This window comes from Pseudonaja textilis, chromosome 1 (genome assembly GCF_049901715.1).
Source record: "Pseudonaja textilis isolate UNSWEBS1 chromosome 1, rPseTex1.2, whole genome shotgun sequence".
NCBI classification, from domain to species: domain Eukaryota; kingdom Metazoa; phylum Chordata; class Lepidosauria; order Squamata; family Elapidae; genus Pseudonaja; species Pseudonaja textilis.
This window is the reverse complement of record NC_141990.1, coordinates 43777278-43801117: the sequence shown is the minus strand read 5'-3', so window position 1 is coordinate 43801117 and position 23840 is coordinate 43777278. Positions and strand designations below refer to the sequence as shown.

Genomic DNA, 23840 nt, shown 5'->3' with positions numbered 1-23840 from the left:
AGCCTTTTTCAAGCCTCTGGAAGGCCAAAAAAGGCCTCAAACTGGCCAAAAATCAGCTGTGAGGCACGATGCAGGTAAGGGGGCGGCATAGGGGGTTTGTGCCACATGCACAGGGGGCATGAGGGGCGTGCACATTGCCTTCTGGGTGGTGGCACATGAACATTCATGTGCAAGTGCACGCACAATTTTTTGCACAGAAATAACAAAAAGGTTAGCCACCACTACCCTAGGGACTACTCTCTAGGTTCATACATAAAAAGATCCTAGGGAGAAACAAAGTTTTTACCATCCTATTTCATTCATAGGGTCTAATGACAATTCAAACTTGGGCACCCATCAGGAAAGTAAGGGGGTAAAAATTGATGTTCATGTAGCCCTTGTTTAGTGACTATTTCACTTAATGACTGCAGTTGCAACAGTGATAAAAGTAGCTTTGCAACCAATTCTCAGATTTACAACCTTTGCAGATGTGTAAAACAAAGTAAAATTGTAAGTGGAGTCACTTTTCACTTAGCAACTACTTTACTTAACAATTGAATTGCCAATCTCAATTGTGGTAAATCATGAGGACTATCAATAACTTAAAGCTATAAAGCTTTCCCAATACATAATGAATTCAGCTCATGCCATCACTAGGTATGAATGAACCTGTTCCTGAAACTCAGGCGAACTATTGCCAGCCATTGGAAATCAGTAGTAGCTAAATTACTCACTTATTTTCAAGTCCAAGTCGACTATGTCACAGCCATATAACATATAAATCTATTACTCTGACTTGTTTTTTCTGGCATCATAGCCCATTCTAGGTTGTCTTCTCCTTCTCCTTCTTCTTCCTCCTCCTCCTCTTCCTTCCCTCCTCCCCCCTCCCCCTTCCACCTCCTCTTCCTCTCCTCCTCCTCTTCCTCTTCCTCCTCTTCCTTCTTCCTCCTCCTCCTCCCTTGAACAGGGAGATCCCTATCTGCTGACTCTATTGCCATATTTGTTCCTTCTCTTCTGCATGCACATTTTAAATGAATGCCTCATACAGAAAGTGTCTTTTGAGCTCTTAGTCATGCCCTAAGTGGATGGATTAAAAAATGGGCAAGGTTCTGCTTGTTCAATTATTGCTGCTGTCAGACCATTCTTCACTCTGAAGAATTGAGAATGTTTTATATATATATAAGTTTTCGCGGGTACTTACATGTATGGCATTCAGCTTTGTTCGGGTATTTACCCACGTCATTGTAGTTCTGTTTTTAAAGTTGTAGCAACGTTTTGGCAGAATCTCATCTGCCATCATCAGGCTTCCTGATAATTGACAGATAATTGTCTGAAGTCCCCTGTGCATCATGCCCTGCCAAATACATCAGACAGACCAATAGAAGAATAAGTACCCACCTGGATTAACACAAAAATGCAGTAAAAAAGCTGGAACACATTTCCTCACTAGTCCAACACATGAAAGCCACAGGTCATAGCACTGACTTCAATGGCACCAAAACCCTAGCCACCATAGAAAACCCCAGCTACAGAATTATCAGTGAAGCCATAGAGATCGAAAAAAGACCTGAAAGCATGAATAGAAGAGATGACTCCACCAGACTGTCAATTATTTGGAAGCCTGCACTCACAAACAAAAAAATCTCCACACCACAAGCCAGGCAAACACCTGGGCACAAACAGACTCTCCCTGATACCTCCAGCTCAAACACACCTCAACCAGGCACCCAGATGAAACCTAGCTTCCTAATAAATGATAGCCGTACGTTTACTCAGAGCCTAGCCACACTAAAAGCCTCCAATACAGGAAACACAATGTTGCCAGCCAATCAAGACAAAGAAAAGCTACAAAACAGACAGAAGGTATTAGAAATGCCAATCAAGCAGAACACAGCAAACTCCAAGATCAATAAACACAGACCAAGACTCCCAACCAGTCAGGTTGAAGAAAAAACCATTCTGGCACAGCAGTAGGCTAGCACCAAATTGAAAACTGAAATGGCTGTGAAAGTCTGACTCACAGACAAACAAAATACAGAATCCTGATGATGGCAGATAAGGTTCTGCCGAAACGTTGCTACAACTTTAAAAGCACAACTGGGATGGGACGTGGGATGATGACGTGGGAAAATACTTGAACAAAGCTGAATAACACACACACACACACACACACACACACACACACACACACATATATATATATATATATATATATATATATATATATATATATATATATATATGGATGGATCTTTGGTTGTTCGGGTTTTCTCCCGCGTAAGATATGTGGATCTTTGGTTGTTCGGGTTTGAAACTTACACGGAGAAAACCGAACAACAGATCAAGACACATAAATACCCACGAGAACCTCAGAAAATATATATATATATATATATATATATATATATATATATATATATATATATATATATATATATATATATATATATAAATTTGTTTTCTGAGGTTCTCATGAGTATTTGTATGTGGATCTTTGTTGTTCGGGTTTTCTCCGCGTAAGATTCAAAGTATCTAGGCAACGTTTCGATGAAGTCTCATTCATCATCAGAGGTGGGAGAAAACCGAACAACATATATATATATATATATATATATATATATATATATATATATATTCTTAAGTTTTCACGGGTACTTACATGTATGGCATTCAGCTTCGTTCGGGTATTTTCCCACGTCATTGTAGTTGTGCTTTTAAAGTTGTAGCAACGTTTCGGCAGAATCTCATCTGCCATCATTAGGCTTCTGTATATATATGTTTTCTGAGGTTCTCGCGGGTACTTGTATGTGGATCTTTGCTTGTTCGGGCTTTCTCCCGCATAAGATTTGAAGTATCTAGGCAACGTTTCGATGAAGTCTCATTCATCATCTTCAGGCTTGTGTCTTCGGCTCTGTGCTTCTCAGAGTGATGTGAGCTTGCAGCTGCTTCTTCCTTTTAACTGCTAGTGGGGGTGTGACTTGATTGGGTGGGGACTTGGCTGTGTTCTGATTGGGTGGGGGTGTGTTCTCATTGGTAGGGGGTTTGGCTGTGTTCTGATTGGTTGGGGGGTTGGCCGGGTTCTGATTGGCTGGAGGCGTGTTCTGTTCAGGTGGGGGCTTGGTTGTGCTCAGGTTAGTCTTAGTTGCTGGGGGATTTGAGCTGGTGAGCTGTGATCCTGCTGTTTGGCTTCGAGTTCATGGTTGTGCTGCATCTTCATGGTGGGTGTCAGTTTGCTTCATGTATGGCTCGGAGGGGTTTGAAGTGGGTAGTGATGAAGCTGCAGTGCGGCTTCTGGTCCGTGGTCGTGTCTCATCTTCTGTGTGGGTGTGAGTCTGCTTTCTAGGTGGAAGTGTGGTGGTGGCATCTTGTGTGGCCCTCATGGGTGTGGGTCTGGTGTCATTCTTCATGTTAGGTACTCGTCTGTTCATGAGGGTGGGTTTCCAAATGGCTGGTAGGCGGGAGGTGTCATCTCGTTTATTCATGCATGAACATTGGGTGAAGGCTAGTCTGGCTGCTGTTAAGATGTGTATTGTTATGCATTTCGCTTTTTTGGAAATTTGTTTGTCAAAGATCCCTAACAAGAAGGACTCTGGTTTGTATTTGATCTGCTCTTTTGTCATTTCTTCCAGCCAAATTTTGATTTTCTTCCAATAACTTTGGGGTTCTATACATGACCACCACATATGGAAAAATATATTGTGTTGATTCTTAATGAACTGGTATAACATTCTCAATTCTTCAGAGTGAAGAATGGTTTGAGAGCAGCAATAATCATTAAAAATACATAATGAGGAGAGAAAATGTGTGTGCATGCTTGTTATTCACCTGATTGCTGTTCCAACTTGATCATACACAACAAAAACATAGATAATGAGCCATTGTTTGCTATGATATCTGAAGCTTTGTTTTTGTTTTTTGTTTTTTCGTGTTTTTATCAGGCTATAGGCCGAATCAGGCAACTAGTTGAAGAAGAATCAGATAAAACTAACAAAGATTGAATTATAACTTCAAACCAGAATAAAGCCCTATAATTACATAAGCCCTGCTGGATCACATCCAAAGTTCATCTAATAATTAAGAAGTTTAGAGACAAAAACAAGAAAATATCTGTTTTAAACATTTTGCATTTAACGTTGAAACATAAAGTTTCTATTTAACTATCATTCTCCATTAACTGGTTTCTAATCAGCTTCACTTATTTATCATAAATTCTTCAGAAACGTTTAAAAGCTTTAACTTTCGAAAGTGCTACATAAATAGTCATAATTCTAAACATTTCCTTGATGACATTAAAGCTTCATGTTTGCATTTTTAAGTTTGTAAAGAGTCACTTTTTATATTGCAGATGCTGCTCTCTTAATTAAAAGATCAGTCTCCCTGGCTAGTCCCTCTGTGAATTAAAAAAAAGGAAAAATCAAAGAGCAGGCTAGGATTATGCAAGGCAGGGAGCTATTAATGAAGAAGAAAATGCTCACTTTGAACTTCTTCCATTCCGCTAGATACAGAGATTGTTCAGACAATTCAAGTGGTATATCTTGTCTGGGACAGAAGTTTATTGGCCCTTTTGGATGTATTTATCTCTCTGATTATTGCCATATCTTTAATACCACAACCTAGTCTTATATAAAAAAGAGAGAGACCCCAAGAAGAGTCAGCATTTAATGGCCACAGTCTTGACTGATAATTTTCTCCTGCAAATCTATGGCCATAGATCCCTTTACGTATTTAGAACTTTGTATTATATCACTAATACATTAAGCTACTTATTGATATTAAGCAATCAGTAATCTATTGACATTTATTTGCAATTATAGTGTAGGGAAAGCAATCTATACTTGGAAATTGATCATGGGGTGTTTGAATGCTAAATAATACTTTGCAGTGTGATTGTTTCATATGTTGGCTGTCAAACATTCAGTACCATATGACACTGTAATAAATAAACCAAGTTGTATAGATGCATTCATGAATTAATTATTATAAAACATATGCTAGAATATAGTGACTGGCAGTTGGGTTATGACTAGAAACTGCAAACTCACCTGAAGAAGTGGTTTTTAAGAATTAAGGTCTGAGTCTGTAGCACATTGTGTTACAGCTATTTATTAATTTCTAAACATTTGTAAGGACTTCAAAATACCATGAACACATTTATTTATTTAATATGTCTCAATTTGGCAGGGGTTGCAACAAAAAGCTTTCTTTTAGTTTTTTTTTTGTTTTTATATGAAAACATTGTAATATAGATTCATTTTTTTTAGCCTTAGAAGCTCTGGGACAACATGAATTGGACCTTCCTTGTGGAGAGAAAGATTCACTAATACAGGTCTCATAGGTTGCCCACTAATGTCCACTGTCACAATCACAGGGATAATGAAATGATAATGATAACCCCTTACTTATAAGAATGGAAGTTTTTAAGAAGAGATTGGACAACCATTTGTTTGAAATGGTGAAGGGTTTCCTGCCTGAGGATGGGCTTGGACTAGAAGACCTCCAAGGTCCCTTCCAATTCTGTTATTCTGTTCTATTTTGGGAAAAAAGGCCCTCATTTTTCATCTTTGACTCAAAATCCATAGTAGGCTTAAGTAAGAGTTTTTTCAGGATATAATACAAAGACTGGGTTATACACATTAATTTTAACCAAATCTGGTTCAATTAAATGTTAGAAAAATGAATTGAAAAATGAGGAGAAAACCACCAAATTTTCCTTCCTTTATAAGCATTTTTTAAGAGTGTGTAGAAATTAAAAAATACTTTTGAAAGCACCAAAAAAAGAAAGAAAAGAAAGAAAAACAAGATAACCTTAACATTAGCAGGAGACTAAAAACAAATTCAAATGAGAGTTGAAGTAAAAATTAAAGAGTGGCTTTGTCTGCTGTACAACAATCCTGTTTATGTTATATAGGTGTTATGTTGCTAGAAAACATAACAGCATATAAAAGACATATTTTCTACTGTAATATTTATTCATGTATGTCTGCCTTATTGACTTTGGCCTGTTGGATACCAAAAGCCATGCATAATTCACACATTATGTATTATTTCAGGAAGAAATAGTGCAATATCAACCTTTATCCCACAACATGATTAAAAGCAAAAATAATGCCTCTCCCAAATTCTATACAAAAAGAGGACAAAATTGCAGGTGTGATATGAAAGTATGTTTGGTAGAAATCTAGTTTTTTTCAAGTATTATCTTCTCAGAACAAACATGTAGAGAGATAGGATAAAAATTACAATATTAATTCAAAAATAAAATAGATTATAAAGAAATTCACATAAGGGCTTGGCTTTAAGCAATAGGTACATTTTTTAAAAAAAATGTGTCTGTTTTATGATATTACTTTTTAGGAATTATATCATAAATTTGAAGGCCATATTTATGAAGTCATATCTAGAGTTCCTAAGGAAGATTTTGATTGAAATGTATTGGAGATTATATAAAATATTTATTTTATAAAGTGCTGCAGGTTTTTTTCATCTCATTTTGTTAAATTCAAATACAGTAGGTATTTGAATATAGCAGCATTCAATAAGTTATCTTTTGACCATAAAAAGCACTGAAAGAAAAATAATAATATTTATTGGAATATATTCAGGAACAGAAAGATTCTTATGTAGGAGAATTTTTATTATATTATTTTAGAAAAAAATGTAACAATATAAGTAGTGATAATTCATATTAAAATTATGAATCCAATTACAGGCCTAAGAAGGGGTTTGATCTCACAGAGACTAGAAGATATCAAACTTACTGTGTATTCCCACACATCAGAGTAAGCAACCTGTTGATCTCTAGCTAATTGGATTCCAAGTTCAATAGTCCATGTCCACTTCTCACACATTCTGAAAATTTTCTAAAGAATGCCAAATTGCTATCCTTGTAAAGTTTCAATCATGTTAGACTGCTTATACTTCATACATTTCTTTATGAGAAGCATGCTATACTTAAATCCAGATATGCCTAAAGAAACTTCTTTCTCCTTCTCGCTTCATTACATTCAAACTAGGATTTGCTTGCATCCTCCCCACAATGGTTTCTAAGTCCTGAAAAACTAACTGTTCCTTGCATTCATCACTTTCCAGGACTTTAGTGAAAAGGTGTCCCACCATTAATTCTGATGAATGTTAAAGGGCATTCAAAATTTATGTGTATTTTTTGAAGAGCAGAAGTATGCATTGACAACGTATGAAAGCTGAGCAAATACAGAAACAAAACAGTCACTCATTCAACTCTATTAAGTGAACATTGTTGAGAACAAGCTGAACATTTTATTGACTGTTGTTTTTAATGATGTAAGATCATTAAATTAGAAAATGGGGTACAAATATGTGAGATAGAATATTTTCCAAGTTTGGAGACATTTCTTTCTTATAGGAAGGTTTTTTTTTACATCACTTGAATGTACTCTCTCTGCTTTGTTAGATCTTTTGTTAGATCTTGCTGCTGTGTTCAGCAAATTCCTTCAGATCCAAGCCCATCATTTATCAAATCAGGAGCACTGTTGAGATTCTGAACTTTATCAAGGGGACAGAGCTCAATCTATGAATTCTTCTAGAGTCTTCATGTGTTCATAAGAAAATGCTTGAAGACGGCTACAGCCACATGTACTATTAGATGCATCATTCTTAATATTTTCAGTTTTAATCAATCTTATGCACACAATTAGCACAGTACTGTATAAATCCAATGGTTATTTCAGTAGACTTTCCTTCAATGGGCCAATAAAAATATGCCTAGAACAACTTTTGAATGACTCAATGCTTGTTTCATTTCAGTGCGGAAGCAGTTAGAAATCTTCTCACGGTAAGTGTCAACTCTATTGTGAACATATTCACTATAGCGCCAGCATGATCTTCCGTATGATATAAGTCTGCTGATCATACCTTTTGATTTTAGTAAGAGTGGTCACAATTATATCACATTAGAGAAACACTTAATATAAAATAGCTGTTGTTCTTGAAAATAGCGTTTGTCTCCAGATTATTGCCTTCTCAGTACAATAATTCTACTTTATAGTCTTTATTGTTCTACTTTTATCTACAGCATTTGATCCCCACTCCTTGCAAAGATTCTTTTAAGGAATCCTTTGAAGTATTACTTAATCTCGCTGTAATTATTCTTGAACTACCCACTTGGGGGCGGGGGGGGAGAGAGGGATATTGCTATCATTTCAGTAGGAAGTGAGATTCATCTGCATTTAATATTACCTATGAAGTTTGCAGTAGTTTCTTCATCCATAGTCTAGATCAGAATTTTATAATCTATAGCCCTTAACTAACTATTCTGGGAATAAATCCTACTCAATTCAGTGAAGCTTGTATTTCGGAAAAGAAACCTATATAGCATTGCATATTAAGATCCAGTTCTCAGTTTCATTAGTCTTCAGCGTGCAGACAGTGAAAGAAAATATTGTATTGCATTAACAATATTTCAAATTCATTGATATTTGTTAATTAATGCCTTTGAAAACACACTGTGTATTGTTCTGTGAATGCACATCCAGATGCCTATATTTGTGTGAGTGTCTCTCAAGAACCAGAAATATTCAGAATTATTCAATAAGACAACCAGAGTTGCAAAGATTATACCTACTTGTGCACACAAAAAATTCCAATGTTCCCCTCCTCAAAAAGGAGGATTCAAAGTTGGAAATGTCATTCAGATCTTGGAAAGAAAAATTCAGAATTAAGGGGGAAAAAACCTTTTTCTTTCCTTTTTCAAAAGTGCCCATTGCACAGCTCTGCTACACTAAGAAACTTTAGAGTGTGTTAAGTGTGCAACTTACTATTACTGCACTTTCAAATCTATCTACCATAAACATTTCCCCTGATTAAGTGAAGTGAACATACAGTACTTCTAGTGACTGATTTAAATTGTAGCACTTCCTTTCTTAAAATGCTTAACAATCTTCTATATACGGGTTGATTCGTCTAGTTATTTCACCATGAAAGATATTGGAGGAATCTGTATTATCTTGATAGTGGACTGTGTTTTTAGTCTGAAAGATTCAAATATTTAGTCTGGTAAGTAAACAATCAGATAATTTCATTTATTTATATCCTTAGTGCTTGTACTGCTTCAAAACATCAGTCCTTTAAAAGGGATATTTGGCAGGGGAAACTCATTCTTTTTAAGGTTTTAAAACCATGCCAGTAATTTTGTGAAAGCATTGGGTTTTGTGAACTCAATGCTTTGTGAAAACAGTTTTGTGCATTGTAAACTCCAATTAGTTTTGTGAAAACATTGGGTTACAGTTGTTTTGCAGTCAGGCAAAATTTGCAGTGCCAAAAAACAAAGGCAAAACATACATGTACACAAAGCTGTAATAAGGTACCAAGAAACTAGATGATAAACTGTGATAAACCTAAAAAATTAGGCATTAAATCTCAAGTGAAATTTGGCACATATAATAATGGAGGAAGGACAATTTATATATTAACTCCAAGATGTCTCAGATAATGGTTGCAGTTGCAATTTCTGAAAAAAGGAATTAATAAGAGAGTAATGAAGAATGCCTCCTTTGAGTCATGTTCAATTCTAGATGATTTCAGGGAAATCAGTTTTCTTGACAACAGTTCAGTAGGGGTTTGCCACTGCTGTCTTCCTGGATATTTTCAGACTTCCTGAGCTAGCCTGGAGCCTGAAAATTCCCTCTTATTTTTCAGTCCAAATTTTAAACAGTTCCAAATCTGCCTAGTTCTAAAACCAAGCAAGGATTTCCTTCGTTCTCTTTATAATTCCACAAAATATTTTTAGAATGTTATCTTTTTTTGCTGTGCAGAAGATAACTCTGACAGTTAAAAATAAGTCTGAAATAATAAAACAAAGTGGGAAGTATGCTTTTCTCAATGCCCTCCATACAGGTATCCCTAAATTGTATTGATTTTTCAAGCTTTTTTCCTTAATTACTCTATGCTATTATTCAAGGGTGATACCTACAATTTCACTAATCCATGAAAGTAAAAAGAAAGGGGCAGAAGAAACAGTGGATTCACTTATATGATTATTGTATTTCTGGATTTTCTATGCAGTGCCTCCCCTAAGATTCCTGGGAAAGCTATTTTATTCATGATATATTTTTGTGTAACAAATAATCTCTATTATGTAGAAAACATAGTGTTCTTGCATCTCATAAAGGTTTACAATATAAAGCATTTGGGGGGTGGGGATGGAAAAACTGTATATTTCAAAGGATTGACAAGCTTATTAGGTTCATCATTCACTGAAATCCTCATCCTCTTCCTTGTTATTCACTTTTGTCCTGCATTTCCCACAGATCCACTGAACCCAGTAAATAAAAAGCAATAAGCTCAGCACTTCCCTGGCTTGTGTTCTCTGGCTTTTGATTTAGTCTCACACTGGAATAAATTGACCAATATAATAAATTAGTATTTTATGAATAAAAAGTCAGGGAAATGCTTTAAATTTTATTACTGATTCTAAATAGGCTGAAGTATCTCTTCCATTTTTGTTTATTTATTTTTGGTGCTATCAACTCATTATTGATTACTGGCAACTGCCTGGACTAGTTTTTGCAGTTTTCTTGACCAGATTTTTCAGAAGTTGTTTGCCATTGCCTGTTTCTAGGGCTGAGAGAATGAGACCGGCGTAAGATCATCCAGCTGGCTTTGTGCCTAATTTGGGACTAGAACTCTCTATCTCCTAGGTTCTAGCTTAGTGCCTTAGTGCCACTTCTTTTGTACAGGTATCACATACAATTGGCATCATTTTGATCACACAGTCATGGCCACCATCTTAACTTGTTTTTAACCTCCTTCCTGAAGCTCCCTCTGATTTTATAAGAATTTAAAGAGTCACATTTCATCATTCCAGAATACAAAACATGTCCATTGTTCCTTGTTGTGAAGACTTTAAATAATACTCTTCTTTCTTCCTCATGCATTATTACAGCATAACTAATGGGCATGGTAGTTATGGGGGACAACAACACGGGTTCATGTATTAGGGAGCCTATGGAGGAAGCAGTGACATATAGAAAATAAATAGTTTTTAATTTAAAACAACATGATCAAAAATGAAGGATAAGACATAGCTTTAGCTAGAATTAGCTATTATGTCCAAAGCTGGTTCAAACTTTTGGCATTGACTTTTCCTTCAGCATTTGGAAAAGATTAAAATACAACACAAACACATTTATGCTAAAAAAATTGCACCTATTTCTTTCTTTGACTCCCTCCTCCTGCTTTAAAAAATTGCCATATTTATTTATTTAATTTATATACCACCAGAACCCTACCTTTTCCAAAGAAAGAATAGTCAGTTTTTAAACTGTTATTTTTTAAGACAGCAATTTCCAATATTCTGCTAGATCTGTTCAAGATCATCAAAGGGAGAAAAATATTCCCTGATAATAATGATATAATAATGATATAATGATAATAATGTTCATCTATTTATATAAGCTTGTTATGATTCTTAAAATGATGCTTGGCCATGGGGCTAGTTTCTTGTGTGTTTGCTTCCTCTTGAATATCATAAATTGCAAACTATTCAGGTTGTCAACCATAATAATATCACAATGGAACAATAATGACTCCAAGGAATTTGTATTCTTATTCCTTCCATGCTAAAACCATGTTTATACCACTCTGCAAGAATGAAACAGTATCAAGAATTTATGGATAGCATGAAATGTGTACCTAGCAACATCTCTTAGAGTGTCCCAGATTTCAAGCTGCTTTCCAGATTTCAGGTAGAATAATGGTCCCTGGAGTTCAGAATGTCATTCAGTGTTAAACAGAAGATTTTAGCAGCAAAATTAATGAACTGTATATGTCTTAAAAATTCACAGGATCTAAAGTTGGGCAAGGCCATCAATCAATCTGAGACCCTTAGTTTGCCATCTCCAAATAGCTTTGACAAAAATTCCTTGGGGAGCCACTGCCAAGCATAATATATAACACTGAGCTAAATGGAACAGAAGATGGTTCAGATTGCTCCTGTCACTTCTAGGGTGCATTGTGTCTGTTTTGAGACCTCAGTCCAGAACTGCAGAAACAGCTTGATCAAATCGAGTCACACTCCGGGGGTAGTCTAATCCATTTTGATGCTTGGATTTGCAGTTTACTATGCTTAATTGGAGAAATGTCTCACCATTACTATTATCCTGAGCATTGAATTCTCTCTTCTTCCATCCTGATGCCTGATTATATGCATGGATCTCTAATTAATAATACCTGAAAAAAATAGGATAAGAGTGGCAACCATGATGGGAAAAGAACAGACAAAATCCACACTGCAATGCACACCAGGCTAACTCTAGCATTTCAAGCCAAAAAGAAAAAAATATGGCAATTGGCAAGATGGTGTTTTGCTATGTTTTGTTAAGAATTTGTATTGAAATGTATGAATGTCTTTGTAAATGGGATAAATTGTAAAACTTACTTCATTCTTCAGTATAAGCTGTTTCGGATTTTAAACATTACAATATGTGAGAAAAGCAAAGCTGCTAATTATTCTCCCTTGTTTTTGTCTCACTTATTCATTGGGTTTATATGTTATTCTAATCCAAAAGGATTCTGAGGGATTATACTGCTCTCTTGCAGTAGGAAAGTTAACAATACAAATGAACTAGCATAACAATGTAGTTACAATTGCTCTTACAAATCCTTTGGGATCTGAGGAACAATCAAGCACCAAGGAAAAATCCTGATCAGGGTGCATTACCATAGCAGCATCACTCCTAGTTCTCCTTTAAATATCCAGATTTAAATATATTTCCTAAAATTTACCAAAAGCTAATCAAGCAAATCTGGTTTTGGAAAGTTCATTTTTCCAAGGGGGTGGGGAAGGAAACCTTTAACCACAATCCTATAGTTCCTTCAAGAATGAGAATAATTCACATTAAGATCCAAAATGGATCATACTGATTAGTAAACATGCATAAGAATGTACTATTAGCAATATCATATTATATGATATAAGTTGAGTACATTTTCTGTATATTCCTCTTGCATAATGAAAATATATGTTGTAAAAAATTGCCTGTTGCTTTAGCTTCTGCATGTAGAAATAGCAATAGCTATTATTAATTTCACAGCCCTCTCTAAGTAGTTTACAGAGTCAGTATATTGTTCCCAACAATCTGGGTCCTTATTTTACTGACCTCGGAAGGATGGAAGGCTGAGAATTCCATGGCACGTGTATATAATGAGGAACCAGATTTTGGGGGGCAATATGCTGACACTGTAAACTGCTTAGAGAGAGCTGTAAACCATTGTGAAGCGATATGTAAGTCTAAGTGTTATTACTAAAAGGAAGACAACTAAGGCAATAGTGGTGTGCATGGATAGTGGTTCCATGTACTGAGTAGCTCAAAAGATGTGCTATTTATTTGTTATATTTGTTTGCCACTCACCTCACCTCAAGTTTTTTATTATGACACTCCCTTTCCCCAGTTGTATCTTTTTAATACCAAAGCACATGTGTTTTACATGTCCAAAAATGAACTTGTCTTTCTATACCCAAAGCAGCATGGTCTCCCTGTACATGTATCTCTGAAAAGTATCTAATTAAATTCATGAGAATCTGGCAGTTCCTTGTTCTCTACTCTACACACTTCAGGAATTCTCAAAACAACAAGGGACAACATGTAATCCACACTATTAAAAATGGCTTCTTATAAGAGTACCAAATAATGTTTTATTCTTAACAGTATTGAATTAATGGCTACTATAAAATCCATATTTTAAAAAGGGATAAAGAAACAGGAAATTGAACTTCCAAGATAGTTATCTGTGCTGTCCCCAATTATTGCCTTTTTGATAAAAAATATATTTCAAAGAGAAAATGAGCCATACTCTTTATCTTTCTTATTTCTTGTCATTCAAAATTATAACAATACTTTGTCAACCTGTCTAATCACAAATGGCATGTTGAATATAAATAGGAAATCCTATTGCCCTATAGATAATCATCTTCTGTTAATGAAAATCAAATTTAAAGAGCTCAAAAACATACGTGTACAGGGATGTCTACACTGTTTAGTCAAAAGAGTCACCACAACAGTGTGATTTAAACTGTGTGACATGTACAAAAATGGGCAAAATTTTAATTGTACCATCATGGTGCTTGTATATGCACTCACCCACATATTTCATAGCCATGATAGATCACACTTACATTGAACCAAACCACCATTTAGAGTAGACTAAACACACCTCAGTGTCCAAATGAATGCAGCATTTTCTGAATAATTTCTATAATACTTTTATGATGGCTCAATTCATATCGGGCTTCCAAGCTGCCTTATTAAACATAATAAACAAACTGAATAAGGATACAACAACTGTTGTATCAAGAAAAATAGGCTGGCTGCAGGAGGAGGAAGAAAATCCTCTTTTAGTTCTTTCCCCAAAAAATGTTTAATACCACAAAATGTTAACTTTTGTCCTGGAAAGAAGAGGTGCACATTGCAGGAATGGAGAAGAGTGGGCGGCATAGCTTGGCACATTTTTGTCATTGTAAAAAAATCACAGATATGCATTAGCATCCAATTTTTATCTGGCTCATTTATGTTCAAATATTACTGAAAATACTTCCTCTATAGATTTGTGCATGATTGTGACAGAATTCCTTGTGACATTATCAAGCTTGTAAGTATAGGCAGAATAGCATATGGGTTAGATGGAGCAATAGACAATTTAAGTACTGGATCCCATCTGATCAGGTCAAGAACAGTTTAAGAACTAGTCAGAAAGAGGGGAATATCACAATGAATATTGTAATATAACATGTTAAAATCAGCAGGTAGATGAAAGGATAAGAAGTTGTAAGATGACTGTTCTGTATAATGTTATTAGAAAGATGAGAGTATGACTAATGTAAGATGATCAAAATTGTCAATTTTATTATTATTATTGGGTATGAAAATTAATACCCAGAAGTCACACTGTTCATGTATTTAATACTTATATACATTAAAAAAATAATAAAAAAAGAACTATTCAGAGCACCGTGTCTGTAGGATGTGATTTAAAACATCATGAGATCATGGCAGTGCAATTAAAATCTGTTTTTGTGTATTGATGCATAAAAAATGTATGGAACTTGGATGATACCATTATAGGTGACGGCTTTGACCATTTCCTGCAAACACCCCTTTCTCGCAGAATACTCATCAGTGTTTCTTTCTCAAAAACTATCAAGGTTACTAGAGAGATGATGCAGGGTTGGAATGTCAGAATAATATTCTTCCCCCCCTTTTTTTTACTAATAATTTAAATGAGTAGATAGAATCAAAGCTGATCAAATAGACAGATAGTATAAATTAGGTGAGGTACCTAATACTCTAGGCCAGTGTTGCCAACCTTAGCATCTTTTATATATGCATAGAAATGTTTTATGAGTTGACATGTGCTTCAACTCCCAGAATTCCCCAGCCAGCTCCTAGGAAAGAAGTGAAAAGAAAATAATAGAACATAGTATTATGGAGAAAATGCAATGTCTACTGGTCTCCCACAAGACCATATTCCAATATATGTAAGGAGCTGAGTAATGTCTAAATTGCAGGTGTGGCTCAGGCACTATGCAGCCAGATATTTCTGTTTAAACGAAGTGTCTGATCTCTCCTGCAGCCAAAGCATTGCCAGGGCTTAGGATGAGGGATGTTTTCACTGAAGCACCTGCCAGGGAATAGGAACCTGGCAAACACCTGCCCCCTTCCTGATCACTTTATCAATAAGATTGTGAACGAGGGATTGAATATAAATTTGTACAGTGAGACTCAGATCAGGAGAACACTGAAAGTTGGAAAAGCTAAATTTAGTGAATGCTGGGAAGGATGGAGGCTGCATCATGTGGACTTGAACTTTAGAAATGATCAGGTGGATATCTTCATGTTGTAGTTAGTAAGAGACATTGAGTGTAGAAGTGTAAGTGGCCCACTGAAAGCTTTATTTACCAAATATTTATTTAGCAACTTCAATCAATTAAATCATAAATCAGGTTATATACACATAAATCAGGTTATATAACCATCTCACTAGTTTCCATGTCTTAAATAGGAAGACTTGACTATAACACACACAATCTTATGCAGGCTAAACACAGTATAATCACATGGTATTTCCTCATCATAATGATGGCACTGTTTGAACAACATAACAACTTAAACCATATCTCCTTACTGGTGAGATTAGTGGAGCAAAATTGCATTAATTGGATAAAAAGCTGCCTTCTGGGAGATGCACAATCCCTGCTCATATCCTATCATGACCTTTCATGATATTCAAGGAGTCTGGGCACCAGGAGGATACCAGCAAGTCTTGGCTGTATCTCTAGCTTCTTCCTTGATGGCCAGATGAACAGCATTCAGGTGGACTGACATTACAGTGACTGGAAAGTGTTCTTTGCTGCCAGTCCTTGCTACTGAACTCTGTAGCAAAGCAATGTCCTTTTTCAGCATCTCTGATTTCCATATATCTCTCTAACTTTTTCTTGAAGGACTGTCTGAGCTAGACTTGTAAACTGCTTCACAGTTGACTGGAATTTATTCTTCATATGACAAAGCTGCTTTTTTATATTTTAAATTATTTATGTTTCTAACTACTAGTTGTGTTCTGTCTTTCTGTTTGTTTGCTTTAATTGTTAGCCACCAGAGTCATGTATGTGAGATTGGCGGTCACATCAATTTATTAAATAAAGTAATAGTTAACTTGGAAAGAGTAGTTTTCAACTAGATAGCCCCAGTTAAAATTAATAATCACCCTCTCCATGGCTAGCTGGGTTTTGGTTTACTTAACATACTAGTCCATAATTTGACATAATAACTTACTGTACCAATCCAACCAGACATAATAGCTGAATTTGTACTTCTTTCTGAACAAAAATACATTTTGGGTTTGCCTGAAGTGTGAAAATAGACAGTGTGTTTGTTTAACAAACTATGGCTAAAACAATCTATGGTATAGGTTGATGATGAATTAATTCATAGGGGAGTCTTCTAAAATTTATGTCAAATTTTAAACTAATGAGTTTTATGTGGTGGACTATTTGAAATTGGGCTTAAGTAATAGATATTTTCTCAAATTTTGAGATATTAACATGATGCAATTTAACAATTAGATCACCAATTGTAGGGTTTTAAAATGTATTCTTATATCCAAGATAGTTGTGGGTTAGGCATTGATTTGAGACTGTGTCATATTTATTGTTTAGTAAAACTTGAGATATTTAAAACATGCCACATTATTTATACAAGGATTTCAACTTTTTTTCTTCCAAAAGGATTCCTCAAAATAATTTCCTTACATACTTTAAGATTTTAGTTCTGGTTAATTGGTTAATTTGAATTAACTTAATTAATTCAGTTAATTCTGGCAATTGATAAAATTATGTCCACGGGAAATTTCAATCATTTGGGAAAGTTCCATGCCAATCGGAAGTATGATACCAGTATGGAAGCATTATACTGTATTGCAAACTCAAATATCATAACATTATTATAGATAAATTTCTTATAAATCTTATACATCTAAGAAAAGCCCTGCTGGACCTAACAAAATACCTGTCTAATTCAGTATTTTGTTTCCAACTAGATATAGAAGTTTATCTGAACCAAGTAGCATCTTCCTGCTTGTGGTCTTCAGTAATAAATTTAGCAGCACATCTGCAACACTTATAGTAACACATACTAATCCTAATCAGTAGCCATAGTAGCTTGTGATTATCAGTGCTTATTTATGCATTAAACCAAACTTTGGTAAACGAAGTTGTCTTTCTGGGAATAAACCCTTCCATCAGTTATTAATGTTCCTCTTACAGACACAAGGGTTATGTGATTATTCTTAAATAAATGACTTATCCCTCCATTTGTCTATTTTTTTCCCCCTACAGAAAACGTCGTAAGCAGTTTACGCGATCACAACTGAAAAGAGCTTGTAGAATGCCGTGCACTTTAATTCTGAGGAAGGCGAAGTCTCTTATGACTCACAAAGAGACTCAAGAGAATTTGAGCAGTCATTCACAGATGAAGACACAACAGTGAAACTTCTGCTTTTGTGATTATTTTTAAAAGCCTCCCCTATCCAACCCTCTTCCCCCATAACAAAACGTTTTTGGAAGCTGGGCAGAAGTCCGTTGTTTTCTGTGTCCTTACATCGCTAGGACAATTGAGGACAAGTCTGGGACTTATTTTACTAAGGAAAACAAACCTCAGATTGGAGTCTTGCCCTAAATGCAAAAACAACTTTGCGATAAAGCAAGCAAGGATATTGAATGATTTATCTAAATGTCTCTTCAGTGTGCTAATAATTGCAGCCTCTTATCATTGGTGAAGAAACAGAAAATGCCTTTTTTTTCAGGCAGATTCAGAAAATCTACTGGTTACTGATGAACTTTCTTTTGCCAAGACTATCTCATAGCGATCATACATTTCATATATTCAGAGAAGTGCTGCCTTTTAAAGGTTTGCATAAATTGCACTAGTCCATCCTAACTTTGGAGCTCTGTCTGTTGAAGCACAATTGCCAAATTGCATTGCCTAATCTTTATTTTAAAGTACTGTCCTTGAGACATAGCAGTTTCATCAATGCAGAGAATCTACTCTATTACTGAAGCAGAAAGGGGGAAAAAACTGTCTGAAAATCAGCATATATGGTCTGAATTATACATCCAAACATCATCAGTAAAAATCTTGAAAAGTTATTTTTCTGTTATATCCTGAACAGGAGCAATGCTTCACTGCAGTTTTTATGGATAGCAACTGCTAAGGCTGAGAGTTATTTCTTTAATGGAACTTTAACTCTGTCTATCATTATTTATAGAAACAGATGTATAATTTAGCGGTCCTCTCCAGTAGCTCAGATAAACAAGGTTCCCCCTTGATAGTTAATGGGAAGTAGCTTTGAAAAATAAATTGTAATTGCTTAGGTTGGAGAAAGACGTACATTTCAATGAACTCTCTAAGTAAAGCAGAGCAAACCCTGCCTCCTCTTCCCTCCATCTAAGATTTTTTTCCACATGTAGTCTACAAAACTCTTTTCTATAATTTCCCAGATCCATCTTTCATTTACACTGCAGCTAAACACCAAGAACAATGTCATCTATCTTGTGTGGAACCAAATGCCTCTAAAGCAGTGGTGACAGCATAAACAGTTCACCATGGCAGGCAAGGTTTCTTTCTTTCTTTCATTTACACTGCTTTGGTTTCTATAACACTCCTTCAACTCATTTTTCTGATAGGAGATATTCTGGACTATAGTCAATATGAGGCAACTTTAGATTCCGGTCATGGATACAGCATGAGATGACTTCTTCACACTGCAGACAATAAAAACATAAATTATGGTCTCAAATATTCATGCAAACATTTCTCTTTGTTAGAGGGCAAAGTTGCAGGTCTGCATTGAGATTTAGTGGTAACCCAACTTTGATACACAAACTTTGCAAAAAAAATCCTTTTCATGAAGGACAACCAATTGTAATTCAGAAATATATCAAGAAGGTTGCAGTTTGCTCAGCCTGTTTCTGTTTTGTTTTGTGGTTAACAATATCAACTAGTAACTTAACTGGGACTTGCTTCTATTCCTAGCTCATAAGTATTCATCTAGAAATCTCCCCTTTCACACCCTTTTCCAAGCTAATTTGCAAAGGGCAGAAATTTGGCATTTTTAATAAGTTATGCCATAAGGAAAGCCCCTGAATGGGAAAAGCTCATTTCATTACTGAGGTAAAGTTTACACCTTAGCAGTATGTTCTTGCTCTTTTTTCCGGATGACATGTCCTAAATGGGATCCCTATTCCCTTATCAAAATAAAACAAATGCATTGAAGCGAATCACGATACTCAGTGTGACAAACTTTATTATGGTGGTGATGGTTTGGCATTTATATACTTCCTTCAACGAATTGAAAAAATATTTCACTTGTTCTGTAACTGATGCTTCAAACAGGTTTATATAATAGATACCTTATTTACCTAGCCATATATGTAAAAAGGGAATTAATGTTAAAGTAGTCTATGCGATACATTTCATTGAATCCAATGGGAAATGTACAGAACCAGCCAGTAGATTACCAATTTAGAAATTCTATGTTCAGAACTTGCATCTTCCATAAATTACTTCAGTAAACATAATCAAATAAGATTCCCCATCATGCCCTATAGTATGTGGATCAAAATTCTCTCTTAGTTTGCAACCTTAGGGAAGGATTACTGAAATGTTATCATTGAAATTCTTTCAATATTGTAAGAGAATGTCATCACCATCATATTTGTAATAAAAGCTGATTAGGCTTCCCTTCCCTTTCATAAAGCTGCCTGTATCTGGGCTATAATATTTATATAGTGGACCACCTGCATGGGAGTCTGGAACAATGTTACGTGGAAAATTATGTTATTATTTAAATTTATGATTTAAATTATGCTAATTGCACATTTTATGTAGCCTGTGTGATGATGTCATGATGTATATGATGACTTTTGTGTCCACTCCAATGTCTATGTTTACCTGGGAATACCTTGACTTCTATCAAAGAATGGGAAGGTCTAAATGATGCAAAGAGAAATATCATTGTGACTGGGTCCACTTAGTGAGTGTAGATGTGATAAGATTTGAAATGAGTTTTCAGTCTGAAAATTTCAAATACATGCAACCTGGGGGCATCACAAATTTTAGCAAAGGCTAGACCTACAATTTCCCCTTCCATTGCAACTAAAAGTAATGGTAGAAACCAGCAGACACGGTAGTGATCTCTTTAAACATTAGATACCTCTGCACTCATTTTCTTAAGAAATCTGGGAGTTATAATCCATTTTGTTTTTTTAACAAAGAGAAAATTCCACTATTACTGTTACCAAGGTTATTTTTCAGGTAATCTCTTACTTTTAAAGGTAATATATTAATATCATCAAGCATATGTAGACCATTGATTGTGTGTTGTATTAATTTTAATAAGTGGCCCTCTGGAGACAGTTGAAGAAGTTGAAAGCATCTGAAATATAGGTTTATTGTTGGTTTCTTTCTTTCTTTTAAATCCACAGTAATGGTAATCCATGCCCTTCAAAAAAATGTTTCAGCTGTAACAAGAAAAATAATCCTTCAGTTATAACAAGGTTGAAAAATTTATAACTCTGCAATATTGCAGACAAGGACCAATATTAATCATCACCAGGAACAAAATGACTTTTAATGAATTGCCTGTCATTGAGTACACCAATTTTTCTGAATAAGCAGATCCCATTATGCTCTCTAAGATGCAAGTGCTGAATGCCAACAAAACATTTTGTTGCAGACTCTATTCATAAGTTCTTTTTTTTTGCTTCCATACATCGTCCTATAGAACTAAATTGCAATTTTGGCTGCAATTATTTCACAACACATTCCCAGATCATTTGTGGTAATATATTATTTTAAAATTTGAATAAAACTAAGTTTTTGCCATTATGCCAATGTCTATTCTTTCTATAATTTCCATATCTCTTCCAATTATACCATATATATATATATTCATTCATTCTTAAGTTTTCACGGGTACTTCCATGTATGGTATTCAGTTTTGTTCGGGTATTTTGCCACGTCATTATAGTTGTACTTTTAAAAGCACAACTAGAATGATGTGGGAAAATACCCAAACAAAGCTGAATAACACACACACACACACACACACACACACACACACACACACCACACACACACATATATATATATATATATATATATATATATATATATATATATATATATATATATATATATTTCTGAGGTTCTCAGGGTATTTGTATGTGGATCTTTGGTTGTTCGGGTTTTCTCCCATGTAAGATTCGAAGTATCTAGGAAATGTTTTGATGAAGTCTCATTCATCATCTTCAGGCTTCTGTCTTCGGCTCTGTGCTTCTCAGAGTGATGATACACATACATACACGCTCTGATCTATAAAGTGTTCTGTATCGTTGGTATTTAGATTTTCTTTCTGCTTAACAAATCCATTGTTCAGCAAATACTTAAAACAGATTAAGATGTTTATTTCTCAACCATTAAAATTATTATTTGGAGGAATGCACTGTTTTTATGAGTGAAAAAGTGAATGTATTTTTTAAATTGTGATTATAAAGTCCTGGGTGTGTTAAAACCTATACTAGAAATGCAAACATTTTAAGGAAGGCTTCCATGTAATGTCTACAGAACATGTTAGATATACAAAAACCTGAGGGATGAGCTGCTACAAGGTTATTGCAACAAAAGGCTGACATGCTGAAACAAACTGTATCTTCACAATTATATTTCAATTGATTTACTTGAATGGAATATGGTGGGGTTTACTTCCGACTAAACATGCATAATATTGCAGTATTAGACTAATCAGGGCAAACTTTGCTGCTTTTCTATCTTCCAGATATGTAAGACAACAAGAATTGAGACCACAGTTTCTGATAAGCTTGGGGAAAGTTGTTTCAAATCAACCAGAGCTATCTAGTCTAGGAAATGAAATATAAAAGAAACCAGTTAACAGAGATTTATCCATGTTAACAGAGATTTATCCTGCATCAGTGTTTGTATTTCTAGCCTGATTATTAAAACTTAAGAGCAAAGGCATAATCGTTAAACCCGATGTTCAATTTTGTAGGCTGGCAGCTTTTAAAAAATTTGATTTTGAAATTACATGTTTCATTTTCAGAAAGAAAAGTAAAATTCCTATGTGAAGAAAAACTTAAGATCTTGTTTTCTGATTTAATCTCAAACCATTCCAGAAGTAAATGCTTTGCCTTTTTCACCAATAGTTGAAAGTCAAAGCTAGGACTCTGGAGAATTTGGTGATGTATATTTAGTAACTGCTAGAACAGATATTGCTGGGCATTCATGTATATATCTCTCTCTGTACAATAAAACTTCATTGTTACTCAGATTGGTCACTTGCTAGTTGCTAAGGTTTGGAAATGCAAAATAAGTCCGAATTTTCCCATAAAGTCATGCATAAATTTTTCCAATAGTTGCTACGAGAGCTTGACGAAATGTAAATATATTAAATAAATTATCATATACATGGACATTTATGGTCTAATATTAATGTCTTTTTTGTCACTGATGATCTAATGGGAACTATTATAAGAACAGTGCAATGTTGAATCTGTCAGTAATAGCCCAGTTGAAAGGACTGTATGCATTTTTGTTTCTGACTGAGACAACAGAGATCAGAGCAATTGATCTTGTTGGTTTCCAAAACTTTTCTACTTTCCACCATGATGATTTGGGATAGAACACCCTTTTCTAGTTCTTTGTGACTCTGGGGACTTATAGTAACCATCTGAATCAGACAGCATAGCATAACTAAGTATAATTCAATAAACCGAAAGAAAGGTTGGATCAAAACTCCAAGAAGCTTCTTCTGCCTTTCCACATTTCTACTTTCTTTTGAGTATTATATACATTATACAGTACACATATTGTACATTACTTAATTAATTCAGAGCCACCTATCATGTCTAACAGTTTTATCAGAATGACAATGTGAATGTTGCAAATCTATACAAGCATGGTTTCTTATGTCCATGTATGCAACATCATCATCATCAAGCTTAAATTATGAGGCCTATTTTGTTATAGCCCCCTTTCTTGCAAAGCCTATATGTATATCCTAACTTTTGTTTCGGAATATAATTTAAAGGAGCATTTTTTTCTAGTTGGATTATCTACATTTACAGCTGATATACTTTGAAAAAAATGTACTTATTTATCTATCAAATTTGTATGCAGTCTAATTTCCAAGGACTCTGAGCAACCTCCAACAAATTAAACAAGATAAATATATTTAATAACAAATGAGGGGGAGGGAAAGATGGTGAAAAGGACAAATGAAGGAATGAAGCAAAGGTGTTTCACTTTGCCTTGCCAAAG

At 34.9% G+C, this 23840-nt stretch overlaps 1 protein-coding gene across 1 annotated transcript in view; it reads left to right on the top strand.

Annotated features, from left to right (window-relative positions):
* Window positions 1-19328, top strand: part of MTA3 (metastasis associated 1 family member 3) — a 128919-nt gene extending 109591 nt beyond the window's left edge. The window contains exon 19 of the mRNA XM_026695832.2: window positions 17843-19328. Coding sequence (XP_026551617.1) covers window positions 17843-17993 — 151 coding nt within the window. The 3' untranslated portion in view covers window positions 17994-19328. The remainder of the gene's footprint in view (window positions 1-17842) is intronic.
* Window positions 19329-23840: the final 4512 nt, after the last annotated feature.